Source organism: Zootoca vivipara, chromosome Z, assembly GCF_963506605.1.
Source record: "Zootoca vivipara chromosome Z, rZooViv1.1, whole genome shotgun sequence".
Classification (NCBI taxonomy): Eukaryota; Metazoa; Chordata; class Lepidosauria; order Squamata; family Lacertidae; genus Zootoca; species Zootoca vivipara.
In genome coordinates this window covers 43,772,488-43,788,511 of record NC_083294.1, presented here as the reverse complement: position 1 = coordinate 43,788,511, position 16,024 = coordinate 43,772,488, and the positions used below count along the sequence as shown (strand labels likewise).

The following is a 16,024-nucleotide window of genomic DNA, read 5'->3' as shown; positions in this document are numbered from 1 at the left end:
GATATTTAAAATACTTAAAATAAAATGTGTGGAAATGAGGGCCATATATGCTCTTGGCATTCAGACCACAATGGGAAGAAACTTGGTAGTTTGGCTTGAAATCTCAGTGCATTTACCGTTCCAGAAATGATTTAGCTACCTTGGTCTGTGCTTATAATTAATCAAAGAACATCAGACCTAGCCTTTCATATTGTGGAACAATCATGGCACCCTCCCCTTTCCTGGCAGTATATATATATATATATATGGAAAGAGCAAAAGTACAGCGCAGGTCACGTATCCTGCAAATATAAATCATTTCTTAGTTGAAAAGAATTCAGCTGTTTGCTGACTGAGGTGTCCTCTTCCTTGGTGTTCTGAGCTAACACTCGTCCTGCACACACTGCAGAAACTAGCCATGGAAAAGAGTTTCAGAATATGTGAAGAGCCCTGCTGGATCAGACTGGAAGGCCCATCTAGTCCATAATCCTGTCCTCACAGGGGCCAACCAGATATATCTATGGGAACCTGAGCACAACATTCCTTTCCCTACTCATCCTCTGCAGTTGGTATTAACAGTCAGGCTGCCTCTGGTCCTGGGAGTAGTATGAAGCCACCATGACAAACAGCTATTGATAGCCTTGTTGTTTCTTGGTGTGTGGCTTTTTTAAAAATGCAGTTCTGTGATGATGATGATGCTCCTTCTAAAAAGGAAAAACAGGCTCAACGAAGTCCCAAGACAAGGTTCATGGGGCCAGCTCAAGTATTGGTTGTATTTTACTGCCCTTTGTGGGATGGGGCAAAGGTTCATGTCTTGGAGCAGAGTTTGGCATTGCTGGGGCACATATACCAACAGGGAGGCTGCTGCCCACCATGAGTGACCAAACCAACTATGGACACTGAGCTTGTCATTGCTGGACAAGTGTTGGGTGGTCAAACCTGATTTTGCTAAGTGGCCATGGAACACTGATGATGAAATGTTGCTACTAGAAAGGGGATGGGATTGAATAACTTGGAAGAAATCACAGCTGATAGACTGGAATCCTGAACAGGAGCAGTCCACACTGCAACACTTCATTGCAGGTTACACTTAAATATAACAAGTACAACCAGACGCATTATAAGTTCAGACAACTTAAGCTTGGGGTGTGTGTGTGTGTAATTAAACCTTAGATCAGGGTTTCCCAAACTTGGAACTCCAGCTGTTTTTGGACCGCAATTCCCATCATCCCTAGCTAGCAGGATCGGTGGTTAGGGATGATGGGAATTGTAGTACAAAAACTGCTGGAGACCCACGTTTGGGAAACTGCCTAGATAATGGATGGGGAACTTTTGTCTCTCTGGATGTTATTGGATACCAACTTCCACAAACCCCATCAGCATGGCCTGTGGTCAGGGATGATGGGAGTTGTAGTTCTGCACATCTGGAGAGCCATATGCTCTTTAGCTCTGCCTTAAATGATGACAAAACAGGCTATGACAGAAGGAAGAAGAAGAAGAAGAAGAAGAAGAAGAAGAAGAAGAAGAAGAAGAAGAAGAAGAAGAAGAAGAAGAAGAATTTGCAGGGAAAGGTCAAAGCTCAGTGGCAGAATATTTGCATTGCATGACGAAGCCCCCAAATTCAATCCCTGCCAATCTCCTTGCAGGGCCAGGAGATGCCCCCTCCTTGTAACCCTAAAGGGGTTTGGTCAATCTGTGCAGTGGCAATACTCAGCTAGATGCATAAAATCCCTAAGTGAACCTGCTAATAAACTCAGTGAAGTGCAGCAGTCAAGACTAAGGCAGAGGTGAGATGGAAACCCAGCCATGAGGTTGGCTGCCAAGGAACAAAGCCAAGAGTCAGAACCAAGGAACACACCAGAGTCAGGAAGACTAAGACTAATGTGGCTCATGCAGACTCTCATCCTTTATAGCGCTTTCTGTCCAGGAGAGCCCAATGGCCAGCCTGGGTGGGTGGGGCTAGGATAGAGCCAAAGGATATTTCACTACCCAGAAAATGTTCTACATTGCAGTTTCAGCGACTCACCATGTGGGGCTGCCGCACAGAGGCCCAACTCTTCCTGGTTCTAGAGTCTTCAACAGCATTATCATGCAGAGTTAATCAATGCAGCAAGCAGAGAAGAGGTTATAAAAACATGCCTGCCAGTTTCCCAGAGGCTGTTGGTTGGTCCAGCATCCTGGGAAAACAGGAATCTGTACTAGATGGATGATTGGCCTAATATGGCAGGGTCTTTGGTACTTCATTTGCCTGTGACTGTGACTATGGATAGAAGAATCTGTCAATTTCAGTTTCTCTCCATTTCTCCCCCCCCCCCAAGTTGGTGTTTAATTTTTTAACATTAAAAAAAATGCGCTCCATCTGTGTAATGATGAAGACATACTATTTGGGATGGGATGGCTAAACCAGGGGTGGTGTGGCCCTTCAGATGGTGTTGGATAAAGGTAAAGGTACCCCTGACCATTAGGTCCAGTCACAAACAACTCTAGGGTTGTGGTGCTCATCTCGCTCTATAGGCCGAGGGAGCCAGCGTTTGTCCGCAGACAGCTTCTGGGTCATGTGGCCAGCATGACTAAGCCGCTTCTGGCAAACCAGAGCAGCGCACAGAAATGCTGTTTACCTTCCCACTGGAGCACTACCTATTTATCTACTTGAACTTGACGTGCTTTCAAACTGCTACCACGTTTCTCCGAAAATAAGACACCGTCTTATATTTATTCTTCCTCAAAACAACAACAACAACAACAACAACAACAACAACAACAACAAACACTATGGCTTATTTTCAGGGGATGTCTTATTTTTTCCCTCCTCCTCCTCCTCCTCCTCCTCCTGCCGTGGCCGGCATTGCTGCTGTGCCTATCACTATGTCTTATTTTCGGGGTATGGCTTATATTCATTGGATGCTTAAAAATCCTGCTATGGCTTATTTTATGACTACGTCTTAAAATAGGAGAAACAGGGTAGGTGGGCAGGAGCTGGGACCAAACAATGGGAGCTCACCCCATCGCGGGGATTCGAACTGCCGACCTTCTGATTGGCAAGCCCTAGGCTCTGTGGTTCAGACCACAGTGCCACCCGCGTCCCTATTTGGGATGAGATGGCTAAACCAGGGGTGGTGTGGCCCTTCAGACGGTGTTGGATACCAACTCCAATCAGCCCAAGCTAGTATGACCAATGTTCAGAGATTATGGGAGATCAAGTCCAGCAACATCTAAAGGATCACAACTTCAACCTACAGGGTGAAGGAATCAAAGAACGGGCATCCCTATTTATTGATTAATCTGACAGTTCTAGCCATTCTCTTTGTTGACCTAAATCTTTCTGTTTGATGGGGGTGCAAGGAACTAGCTTTTAACAAGAAAGCATTCCATGGTGTATGTGGGGGGGGGGACACAACACAACATTTTTCACACCTTTTCTCATCTGAGTTATCTCTCTGCATGCTGGCAGGCTCGCACTAACGTTTCACACTTTAGAAGAAATGTGTGTAAAACTAAACTGTTTCTATCAAAGACTGATAGAAAGAAAACACCTTTTGACTGGGAGGATGATTTCAGCAAGGGAAGTAGGGGGGAGGATGTGAGATTATGAGTGTCTCAAGACAGAGGAGAAAGCAGGATATAAGGAAACGTATTCTTGAAATAGGCTGTGGGGCGGGGGGAGGGTGAACCTCTGGGTTGATGGGTCTAATTAGGAGCCATCCAATGGAGCAGAGTGTTGGAAGATTCTAGGGCTACAGTATATTCAACCCCCACAATCCATCCTATGGTTATGATCTGGTGGGCAGGAGAGGCAATCAGGCTGGAGGAGATAAGGACCTGGACCACCATCTGAATCCAGTCCCCCATCTCCAGTCTAAGACTGGTAAGAGGCTGCATGCAGAGGTGATCCTAGGTCTGGGGTGTGAAACCTCCAGCTGGGAGAGCAAATGTGACCTATGGACCACAGTTCCTTCCACTGGGCACATCCTCCTTGAGTCCTTTTGGGTGGCTGGAATGTGTCCTTGAACTGTGACAGTGCCTCTTGCTTGCCTGGCATGAGGATGAGGTGCATGCACATGTGAAAACTACCCTTTGCATGGCTGGAATGCAACCTACGGTGCAAAGGTAAGAGTCAAATCCATAGCTCTGTCCACTTTTGCAATGGCCCCAACCCACCACTAGTATGTGGCTCCTGGAAAGTTGCCCATGAAGAAATGGGCAAAAAAATGTCATGCAGGCCAATGGAAGATGTTGCAAGCTTATTTTCTCCTGGTTCAGAGGGTAGGACCCAAACCAATGACTTCGTGTTAGAAGAAAGGAAATTCTGACTAAACAACAGGAAGGTGTTTGACAGTGGAACCTGGGATGGTGATGGAATCTCCTTTTTCCTTGGAGGTTTTTAGACAGAGTTTGAATGGCCATCTGTAATGGAGGCTTTTGTTGAGATTCCTGCATTGCAAGGGGTTGGATTAGATGACCCTCAGGGTCCCTTCCAACTCAACAATTCTATGGTTCTATGATTCTCTCCTCCTTGCTTCTATGTATCATTTGAATATCTCTCCTCTTCACTATAGTAGTGTTAGTGACTGCTGCTGCATTGATGCGAAGATCTTGGGCTGGGTTCAGTCAGAATTGCTCATCTGTTGCTTCTGGCATTGCTTGGCATTTGTATCCACCAATTTGTGTTCCAAGTGCAGAACACCAGCATGTAGCACTGGGTTACTCAAAGCTGAGAGCTTATTTTCTTCTCCCTCCCCTTTGTAAGTTAGAATTGTTTTCCATTCAGCGAGGTTTACTTTTTCCTTTTCTTCCCATTCCTAGAAACTCTGTGCCTCTCATCCAAAGTTGGGAGTGCCCTATGTGTGGCTTTTTCGGATGCACACAGCACCCATGGGGTGCATGCATGTGCTATATAGCAGCCACACAGCACAGTCCAAAGGCATACATTGGAGTATCCTTGCTGAAGCTAAGATGTTCTTGATCTCATCAGTGCGTGGATAGGGGTCCAGTGGGGACCCCCATGTACACTGCCCTGGGCTCCATCACAGAAAGTTTGTGGGGCAAGGCATTTGGTAATATTTCTTGGAGTTTTATGAAGAAAAATTTGGAAAAGGGAAAAAGGCTATTAAGTTTACAGCATGTAATGTTTTGAAAGAAAATATGATTAGAATGATGTATAGATGGTATTTAACACTGGTTAAATTAGAAAAAAATTATCATACATATGAAAATAAATGCTGGAAATGTAAAGCTGTGGAAGGAACCTTTTACCACATGTGGTGGACTTGCCCCATAGTAAAAGATTTCTGGGAAAAGATTTATAATGAATTAAAGAAAGTGTTGAAAAACACATTTATTAAAAAACCAGAGGCCTTCTTATTGGGCATTGTCAGAAAAGAAATTCCCAAAGAAGATGCTACTGTCTTTCTGTATGCCACAAGAGCAGCAAGAATATTGATAGCTAAGAACTGGAAAACACAGGAGATACCAACCGTGGAAGAATGGTAAATGAAAATGATAGAATTTATGGAACTGGCTGAACTGACCGGAGACTCCGCGACCAGAGAGAAGAGTCGGTGGAAGAAGATTGGAATAAATTTAAAGTTTATTTAAAGAAATATTGTAAAATTGATTAGTATGAATTGATTTGGAAGTAGTTATAAGCTGTAGGTTTAGAATTTAATGTTTGGAAGTAGTTATAAGCTGTAGGTTTAGAATTTAATGGAAAGTTAATGTAATTTGATATAAAGGAAGGATAGGTGGACCTGTGGGTTAAACCACTGAGCCTAGGGCTTGCTGATCAGAAGGTTGGCGGTTCGAATCCCTGTGACGGGGTGAGCTCCCGTTGCTCGGTCCCAGCTCCTGCCAACCTAGCAGTTCGAAAGCACGTCAAAATGCAAGTAGATAAATAGGAACTGCTACAGTGGGAAGGTAAACACCGTTTCCATGTGCTGCTCTCGTTTGCCAGAAGCGGCTTTGTCATGCTGGCCACATGACCTGGAAGCTATACGACGGCTCCCTCGGCCAATAATGACAATAAAGGGATCCCTTTACCTTTACCTATGTTATAGAAGTTAGATAGTGTGAGTTAAAGATATGATTTAGAAATTGCTAAAGATGAATGATAATGAACCGCAGATAGGGAGGACTTGAGGAAGTCATCCTAAAATGTGAAGGAAAGTTTATGAATCGAGAAAGTTATATTTTGTCTTTGTTATTTGCTTTGTGTCTGTGTTTATTGTTATGTACTTGATATGTTTTTGTTTTTGATGTATTTCGTTTTATTATAAAATGAATTTAAAAATTTGAAAAAAAGGTTTGTGGGACAGAGATGCAACAATGTATCCAATGTTGTCTGTCTGCTAGCTGAAGGGCTCTTGTTCTAGTAGATGGGTGAGTTGTAATGTTGTGCAACAGAGGAATCCAACGCAACAGTTATGGTATTGGAAACTCATTGTGCCACAGATTCTGCAATAATTCTTCCAGCTATTGACCTTCATCCCTGATCCATACCAGGATAAATCGAACCCTAGGATAGCTGCATTTTAGTGTCATTGTTGATGTATGTGTTTTGAAAATAACAAGTGCACATTGCATAATGTGAGTATATCAGGGATGAAATACATCCGTTACCTAAGGTCTTGTTGCTCTGTATAAATAGGTCTGAACCAAGCTCCAGTTTTCCTTCACTATATGGATATGTCAGTCTTAATTTAGTTGTGGGGGCGGGGGAGAAAACTAGCACTCAGGGCTAGTCCATTGGCCATGCATGAGTCTACAGCTGAGTTTATGGATGAGGAACTTTTGACCCCAAGGCCTCTCCATCCGACCTTCAGGACTCTCGGCAACACACACTTTTTAGCTACATGACCACTCTGCGGGCAACATCCCTCATCACTACTAGGACATATTCACAATTCCAGGAATTGTTTAACCACCAGTCCCTCTTCCCTGGGAACTCTGAGAATTGTGGCTCTCTGAGGGGAATAGGGGTCTCCTAACAACTCATAGCACCGCTAAACAAATTGCAATCGCTGGATTCTTTGGGGAAAGCCATAACTCTTTAATGTGTTTGTGATAGTGCTTTGAAAGTCTGATGTGAAAGTTGCCCTACTTTGCACACATCCACACCACCTGAGAACTGATATAGAGGATAGAGGATAGAGGTATACATGTGTGTGGAAACCAGCCATGTGTACAAAGGAAACACTTACATTTGTTGCTCCGCCTACTTTTGCATTTGACCTTGACCATCCTGGAATGTGGCCCTTGGAATGAAAAATATTCACCACCCCTGACTTAGTTGGTTACGTACAGCCCACCCAGCATGCCTTCAGCATTATCATGGTGAAATGGAAGGTGCTCACTTTTAGAGGAAGACCATTCCTGAAAAATAACACTTACTTATAATGCAATTAAGGATTAGCAATACATCTGCATAATCAAGCTACACTTTACCAGGATATTGAAGTGGGCAACGCTGTTTAATTTTGGCTTCATTAGCAGGTGGATTTTGATGCAGCAGGAGAGCAACTGTGAGAATCACTCAGGTCACTGGGCCTGCTGGGTTGGGACAAGCTCAGTGGCAGAAATCAGGAGTGAGGAATCTTTATGCACTCTGAGTGCCACATTCCCACCTGGACACCCTTCCATGGATTACATGCCAGTAGTGGGTGGGGTCAGAGACAAAAGTGAGTGATGAATGCAAATTTTACCTTTGTACAGTCGGGTATTTTCTGCACATACTCACCTCTCTCTTTTCTCCATCCAGGTGAACCAGAGGCAATGTGGGAGTTATTTGGGGTGCAAAGTAGTACCCATTGGGGGGGAGTGTTCTGAGGAAAGGGGGTGGGTCCTAGGGAAAATTCCAAGGGCCAGATAGAGGGCTTGAAGGCCACATTTGGTCCTCATGTCTAAGATTCCCCAGTCCTAGTGTGGCATATCTGCTTTGTGTGAATAAAGCCCCAGCATCTCTAGGTAGGCTTGGGTGTGACCCCTGTCTGCATTTCCTAGAAAGCCACTGCCAGTCATGGTAGACCTATGGTTCCCTCCCTCCGCCCTACCTAGTGAACCACTTGAAAGTTGCTGAGGACCACTTAATGGATTTTTAAAATAATAATAATAATGTTGTAACAATTGTAATATGCTGTGTTGGATGCTGCATGATTGTGAATTGAATCAAGATTTAATTAATTCTCGCCTCCCATTAACTTCACTGCTAATCCTCTCCACTCCTTTCAAGTGCCTCCTCTGCTTGTCACTTCCCGTACATCCCACTCTCTTTCTAGACAGGCTGCTGGGTACGAAAAATAATAGAGCAGCCACTGTGCCCGCTATTTAGTTACTGTTCCTTACAAACATGATGCAGACCATGTGAATGAAGCTTGTGAACACTGAGCTTGCTATGGCAGCTTGCTATGCTTTGGTATGGATAGGTAAAGGACCCCTGGACAGTTAAGTCCAGTCAAAGGCGACTATGGGGTTGCGGCGCTCATCTTGCTTTCAGGCCAAGGGAGCCACCGACTGTCCACAGACAGTTTTCCCGGTCATGTGGCCAGCAGGACTAAACCACTTCTGGTGCAACGGGACACCATGACAGAAACCAGATCACATGGAAATGCTGTTTACCTTCCCGCCTCAGAGGTACCTATTTATCTATTTGCACTGGCATGCTTCAAACTGCTGGGTGGGCAGGAGCTGCGGCAGAGCAACGGGAACTCACTCCGTCGTAGGGATTTGAACTGCCAACCTTCCGATCAGCAAGCTCAAGAATCTCAGTGATTTAAAGCACAGTGCCACCTGTGTCCCCAATGCTATGGATATATCTAGTGTGAATAATTTTATGTCAATAGCTTTCACACTTTTTGTATCCAGCTCTGAAATCATCTGATGAAAGGTGAATAAATATCTTTTTTAAAAAAATGCATAAAATTTTTATTGTGTAAGGGGAAATAAACCCTCCTGTCTGAAACACAGAAAGTACTTGATGGCTATCCCAAGCCAAGTTTCAAATAGGGGAGGTGATTTACCTGAAGTCCATCAACCACATTTGATGTCATTCTGTCCTAAGCTTGCTCATCGGAAGCCTTGTCATAAGAAGTTAATCAGTCTCTTCAAGCATGACTCATTACTTTTCTTGTCATTGTGTATACACCAGCTTCCAAGCCTTTTTTAAAAAACAACAACTCCCATGCTCTTCATTAGCGATCAGCATGTCCCTGGAAAATGTATTCCTTGTAGAGGCAATGCCATGGAAGTAGGAGCCTTGGAGCAAATGATTGCAATGACAGGGTTCCTGTGGTCTCAACTGGGAAAACATGACTTTAGCTGTACCAAGTAATGTGCCTTTAGCTTAGCACCTCCTCTTCCTCTGTGTCTTCCAGGGACATCACCAGGGCCGGCTCTAGGGGAAGGCTGGGTGGCGCGGGGCCGCACCTGCCCACCAGCCGAGTTCACTTCTCATTCTCACATCTATTTGTAGTGGTGATGGTGGGCTTCTTCTAAGTCTTCTTGAGAATTCATCAGCATTTTAGTGTGATTCTCCACCCCTCCATATACATTTTATATTTTAGGCATGTTTGCCTAAAATAATGCATTTTTGTACAGATTCTTCTATCACTAGTCAAAGGCAAATGAACATTAAGTAGCAAACCAGGCCCCACTGGATCAGGCCAATGGCCCATCTAGTCCAGCATCCTGTTCTCACAATGGCCAATATTTTGCAAAATATTCAAGCAGCATCTGAGCACAAGAGCACTCTCCACTCCCATGGTTTCCAGCAACTGGGGTGCAGAAGCATTGTTGCCTCCAACTGTGGAGGCAGAGCATAGCCATCATGGTGAGTAGCCATTAGTAGCCTTGATCCCCCACCAATTTGCCCAGTTTCTTTAAAAGCCATCCAAGTTGGTAGCCGTCACTGCCTCCAGTGGAAATTAGTTCCATAATGTAACTCTGCACTGTGTGAAGAAGTACCGGTACTCAACTTTTAGCTATCCTGCTCAGAGCAGACACATTGAAATGAATGGGCATGGCTAACTTAGATCACCCACCCACACAATGCACTGGCTCTTCTCTGCCTAGCACCCTTAACATTCTCTAGCCCGGTGTTTCCCAGCCTTGGGTCTCCAGCTATTTTCGGACTAAGGTTGGGAAACACTGCTCTAACCCATCATACTTCTGTGTTGCTCATTGAAGGCTGATATCAGCCTCTCATGCACTGACTTGGCCATGCGCCTCTACTTTCCTGTTTAAAAAGGTTATGTGTGCCCTGCGGGAGGCAGACTGTTGCAGAGCGAGAGAAGGAGGGGGTGGGGAATCACATCAAAACCAGAGGTATGGGCAATGCACTAAGCTATCTATGATGGCAACTAACCAATGAGTGGTGTGGTGTGGTGTGTGTGTGTTTAAGGGAGAAACACACACACAACCTCATTATAGCCTTGCTGCTCTGAATGTACTAACACAAATTAGGTTTTTGCAAAAACAGGCTTCTCTTTACATAACCCTGTTTTGGAAAGATAGCAGCAGCTTATGTTTAAACTATTTAAGAGAACAAATAGCTGCAGCATGCCTCTCAGATGGCCTTCCTGCCGCTAGAACCAGATTCCCTGCTTGAGTGGAGTGATACATATGTTATGTGCTTTTGCCTGGCTGTAATGGAGAATGTGCAAAAGCCTCTGGGGAATCTCAGGCAACCATATGGACCTTTCCACAACTTCTTCTGTGGGGGCTTCTGAGGTAACTAAGGTTGGCTGCAATGGAGTTATATGGCTAAGATATTGGCCAAGGCCCACCTTAGGAGACAGAGCATAGCTCGGGGGTAAAGCATCTTCCTTGTATTCAAAAGGACTCAGGTCCAGTCCTTGGCATCTTCAGATAGGGCTGGGATAGACCTATGTCTGAATTCCTAAAGAGTCACTGCCAGTCATGCAAAGTAGTTGTTGAGCAGCTCTGTCTTCTCTGTGTCATCCAACAGCATTTCTGCATCTTCTCCACACAAAGGCCCTACTATTTTCTTGTTCTTCCTCTTGCTTCAAACATAATAAGCCAAATAAGCCATAATAAGCCAAATAAGCCAAAGGTTAGGACAGGCTGATGTAAACTTAGGGTTGTGTCCAACTAAGTTCTACTCAGAGTAGACCCTCTGAAAATAATGGACCTAAGTAAGCCATTTCTATTAATTTCCATGGACCAACTCAGAGTAGAACTAATGTTGGACACAAACTTTAGGTTAAGTTGGTATGAACATAAGCACATAAGAATAACTCTGCTGGATCAGGACAATGGCCCATCTAGCCTTGCACCCTGTTATCACAGTGGACAACCAGATGCCCCAATGGGAAAACCTCAAACAGCACCTGAGCACAATAACACTATCCTCTGCCTTTGACCATTGAGGTAGAACAGGCTTCCTCAACCTCGGCCCTCCAGATGTTTTGAGACTACAATCCCCATCATCCCTGACCACTGGTCCTGCTAGCTAGGTATCATGGGAGTTGTAGGCCAAAAACACCTGGAGGGCCGAGGTTGAGGAAGCCTGAGGTACAACATAGCCATTGTGGCTAGGAGTCATGCACAGCCTTCTCTTCCATGAATTTGTCCAATCCTCTTTTAAACCCAACCAAGTTGCTGGCCATTACTGCCTCCTGAAGGAGCAAGTTCTGTAGTTGTGTGAAAAAGTGCCTTGGTCTACTTTGTTACATGTAGCCCAGAGCCTTCTAGCATGCAGTCCCCATACAAGCAAAATCTTAAAGATGACTCATGTACTTTTGAATCCTATGGGTTGAACTGATCTTATGAGCCAAGGCATGAATTATGAAGCGAAATGGTGGAAGAGGCACCCAACTAACCTATTCCCAGATTGTTTGAGACAAATTAAAATGTGGCGAGTAATCATGAATACATATCATCACACTAAATAGCATTCTTTTTTTTTAAAGTGCAATATTCACGCAGTTGGCATAAGTCAGCACTCTTGTTTCCATCTGTACAGGAACTGACACCCTCTCAACATTTATGGATTAGGTAACATCACAGTGCCATTTCTTATCTCATGCCTGGATGCCTCTTTGTGAATGGAAACATATATCCTCAGAAGGGGGAAAAGACATTTGTCTTTTGCTATTAGGTATGTGCATTAGAATGAGGCAAACCGTCTGGTCTCTTTGGTTCTACAATGTTTTCTGGAAGAATGGCTTAATGATTAAAATATGTCACTGAAATCGAGCAATGGAACTATCATGCTGAATGAAATGCTTCCAGGGTGCGGGGTGGTGGTGGAAGAAGCTTTTTATGATGAGGAGAAACTTGTTGGAATTCAAGGGGGGAGGGAAGAGCGGCATTTGCATCTGGTAGCTGCCTATCTCGAGTTCAATTCTATCCTATCTTGAGTTCAATTTCTATGTGCCAATGCACATAGAAATTCAATCTGTGTAAGAAGAGGGTGGAATTTTCTCATAATCCCAATGTTGAGTTTATCCAAATGGATTCCTCACTCCACTCCTTAATCTCAACAAAATGCAAGGTTCTACCCCCATCCGAGTTCCATTAAACATAGTGAGAGTGCTGGCACATAATATGCTTGATTATATGCATTATTAAATGCAGTGTACACATTTTTATTCCACGTTTTCTAATGCAACAAGCACTTAAACAGATGCATAAAGCAGTGTATATAACTGTATTAAAATATGCATGTATTAATATAAATGCTGAAGAAATATAGCACAGTGTGGGACTTCACCTTTATACATATTACATGAATAATATTCATATTTTTTGCATACAATGAGTCAGGCTTTCTTTTCTTTTAAAGAATGACAATACATGAGCAGTTGAGAGATTAGCAAGCACTCAATTAAACAAGGCAGTCTCATGTGAGCAAAACCTAGTAAGGTTGGAACCCCTAAATTCTGTGATTAAACCCATTTTTGTTTTTCAACCAGGAGATTGACTACATGATTTTGACCTACACATCTTGCATTTTTCACACCTGAACCAAAAAAATCAAACAGTCTGTCCCAGTGGATGGCATTATTAGGATGGCAGATAGGGATGACAGACATTTGTTCTCCACCCTGCCTAAGGGTAGGATTAGCAAAAGGGTATTGTATGATATGACCCCATGTATATCAAGACCCTAGTGCAGGCATCCCCAAACTTCGGCCCTCCAGATGTTTTAGACTACAATTCCCATCTTCCCCGACCACTGGTCCTGTTAGCTAGGGATCATGGGAGTTGTAGGCCAAAACATCTGGAGGGCCGCAGTTTGGGGATGCCTGCCCTAGTGCCTTCTATAAATAGGTGCTTCTTTAAATACAAATATTGCTACAAACACAAGTTATAACCAGGAGTGATAACACCAAACTGAATACAGGTAGGTAGCCGTGTTGGTCTGAGTCGAAACAAAATAAAAAAATTCCTTCAGTAGCACCTTAAAGACCAACTAAGTTTTTTATTTTGGTGTGAGCTTTCATGTGCATGCACACTTCTTCAGATACACTGAAACAGAGTATCTGAAACAGAGTATCTGTTTCAGTGTATCTGATGAAGTGTGCATACACACGAAAGCTCACACCAAAATAAAAAACCTAGTTGGTCTTTAAGGTGCTACTGAAGGATTTTTTTTTTTGACCAAACTGAATGTTCGTGAACAAAATAGTGTTAAAAATTCAACTTAAAACAACTCTGTTATTTCTAAAACCATGCATGTTTCTCTCTGACTTCAGTATCATCACTTTTTCTTTGGGAAAAAAAAATCAAGCAACACAATGGTTAGTAAAAGACAATTTTCTAGAACTCCCAAGCTTCTCCTTGCAAGAAACTATGCATGAATACAAATGAAACCAAAAAATAATCCAAATGTTGTTTGAAATTGCCAACTCTTGCCAGCCACAACTCACTGACATTTGAAGCTTCTGGCCAGTTTGTTTGCAGAGCAATTGTTTTTTGAACATCTAAATCTAAAACCATTGCTTTGACATGAAAGATAATACAATTCAGTGATTCAGAAACTGTTCCACTTTTATGACACATGTAGCTGCATGAATTAAATCTCTCAGAAGTTGCCCATCTGACATGCCAATGCCACTGAAAGCATTAAACTGAGCTACAATCTCCCCAAAAGAAGAAGAAAAAAGATTTCATTGTTGTTCCTTTTCCATACCTGTAGATGTTGTTCCTGTAATATTTAGTAAAGCAAAGATCTGCATTTGTGGGTAATAACCACAATCCTAGACAAACATAGGTGCAGGCAAAAGAAAAACACATGTGCCTCTGAGACTTCTTGAAAGTGTTTATTGCAACCTATCTTCTGACAAAACAGGCAGTCATATTTTCCATTTAAAACTGCAAAAACTATCATGTTACATATGCAATCTCCATGGGCCTATTTGGCTATGGGATAGTTGTATGGCCATAGAATGAGATAATGCAATGAGGTCCATTAGAAATATGTAAGCTCCTTGAAATCAGACACCTGTCTGTTATGTTCATGTTAACTTTAAAGCACCACTATGTTGATTTTGGGGACACACATGCATCCTGGAAACCTACAGAACTGGATAATGGAAAGAGGAGTACCACTATGAGTATGTAAGCTCACTGAGGGCAGAGACTTACTCCATTTTGCTGATGTAACTGTGAAGCATCACATACTGTGCACTGATGTGCCCCATGTGTACACATTGTGACTGTAGAAACCAGACAGTTGTGACATGGCAATTGTGTTGCGCAAACCCTCATTTTTTCACACCTGTATAAGTCAGAGTAGGATCCAATCCTATATATTCATAATCTCTGTAATGCACTCTTTCTTTGTTATAAAGACATCTTCTATTGGACCATATATAGAAGCTCATGTAAAACGTGCAAAGTCTTACCAGATAGGAATTGAGGCAGTAGTGGAAAACATATAAAAACAGCATTACAGAATATAAAGAATTAGGTTGTCTGGAGAGGGTGGATGTTTAAGATCATATATACCCAAAACTGACAGGCTAACAAGACACATTTCCTTATTAATAGTTTCTGGGGAACACGCAAGCAAGTGGTCACCCATACCTGATTACCATTTCCGGAAAATAAAAAGGAAACATTCCACTCAGACATTAGCTCTACTGCATGCACAGAACTTCTCCAAAATGCAACCGGGCGTGCAGTACATTCAACTTATCCTGCTTTGCCAAACTAAAGCTTTTATGAGCTTTTTTTGGGGGGGGGCAGCAATGCGCAAAAGCTTTATGAAGTGTAAAAGTGTCAGAGAATCCAGCTTTAAGTGCGATCTAATATTTATTCCCAGCTCAGTGCAACTTTGAAATACTAAGGTGGAGGAGAACTTCTCGGGTGAAGAGAGAGAAGAGGGAGCTGTTAAGATGCTGTTTTAGAAAAAGCAAGCAAGTTTTGGCAGCCAAAAGGCAAGTGTAATGATGAAAATGGACAGAAATAAAAGTTTTGATCAGTAATTTTTAAAGCATTGTCAAATGCACACGCACACACACACACGCACACACACAAACACACACACACAAGGTTTTACTATATCAGTGAATTATATTTCATACAGTGGCCCATGGCCAACTCGTATCAGACATTAACAAGCAAGCAAAATAGCAGAGGGTGATACATGAACCCCAGGCAGATTGCTGCATCCAGTTGCATTATATTAAACACAGGCCAAAGAACACACAAGACACAATCTATAGGACAGGCACGCTCTCTCCGAAAAAAAAAACACAAAGGAAAGGAAAATAAAAAATTTAAAAACCGGGAAAAAGAAAGCAAACATGGATCTCGTGGTGCACAAACCTTCAGGTTCTGTGTTCTCTTTGAGGTGCACTTGCTTCAGAGGACAGCAGAAGATTTCGTGACATTTAGCACGAAAGGGGGATTCTTTTTTCTTTAATTCCGTAGATTGGATGGAATCTTGCCGTAACATAATATATTCCTGTGTGCCGGGGGGAGCGTCATCCATAACTGCGGTCACCACATAACAAAATGAACTTAAGTTAGAATGAAAGGGAAAAAATAAAATTAAAACAAAGAAAAAAAATCTAGAGAAGCAAAT

The 16,024-nt window shown here is 42.9% G+C and overlaps 2 protein-coding genes across 6 annotated transcripts in view; both read right to left on the bottom strand.

Moving 5' to 3' along the window:
- The window catches only part of ATP11C (ATPase phospholipid transporting 11C), an 895,731-nt gene that overhangs the window by 444,961 nt on the left and 434,746 nt on the right, over positions 1–16,024 (bottom strand). The gene's annotated exons all lie outside the window — the stretch shown is intronic.
- The window catches only part of FGF13 (fibroblast growth factor 13), a 270,635-nt gene that overhangs the window by 114,251 nt on the left and 140,360 nt on the right, over positions 1–16,024 (bottom strand). For 4 of the 5 annotated variants that reach the window (XM_035125708.2, XM_035125705.2, XM_035125703.2 and 1 more), the window contains one exon: positions 15,766–15,933. In XM_035125708.2, coding sequence (XP_034981599.1) covers positions 15,766–15,931 — 166 coding nt within the window. In that variant the 5' untranslated portion in view covers positions 15,932–15,933. Of the gene's footprint in view, positions 1–15,765; positions 15,960–16,024 lie in introns of all 5 variants that reach the window. The other variant, XM_060270453.1, reaches the window with a different exon arrangement.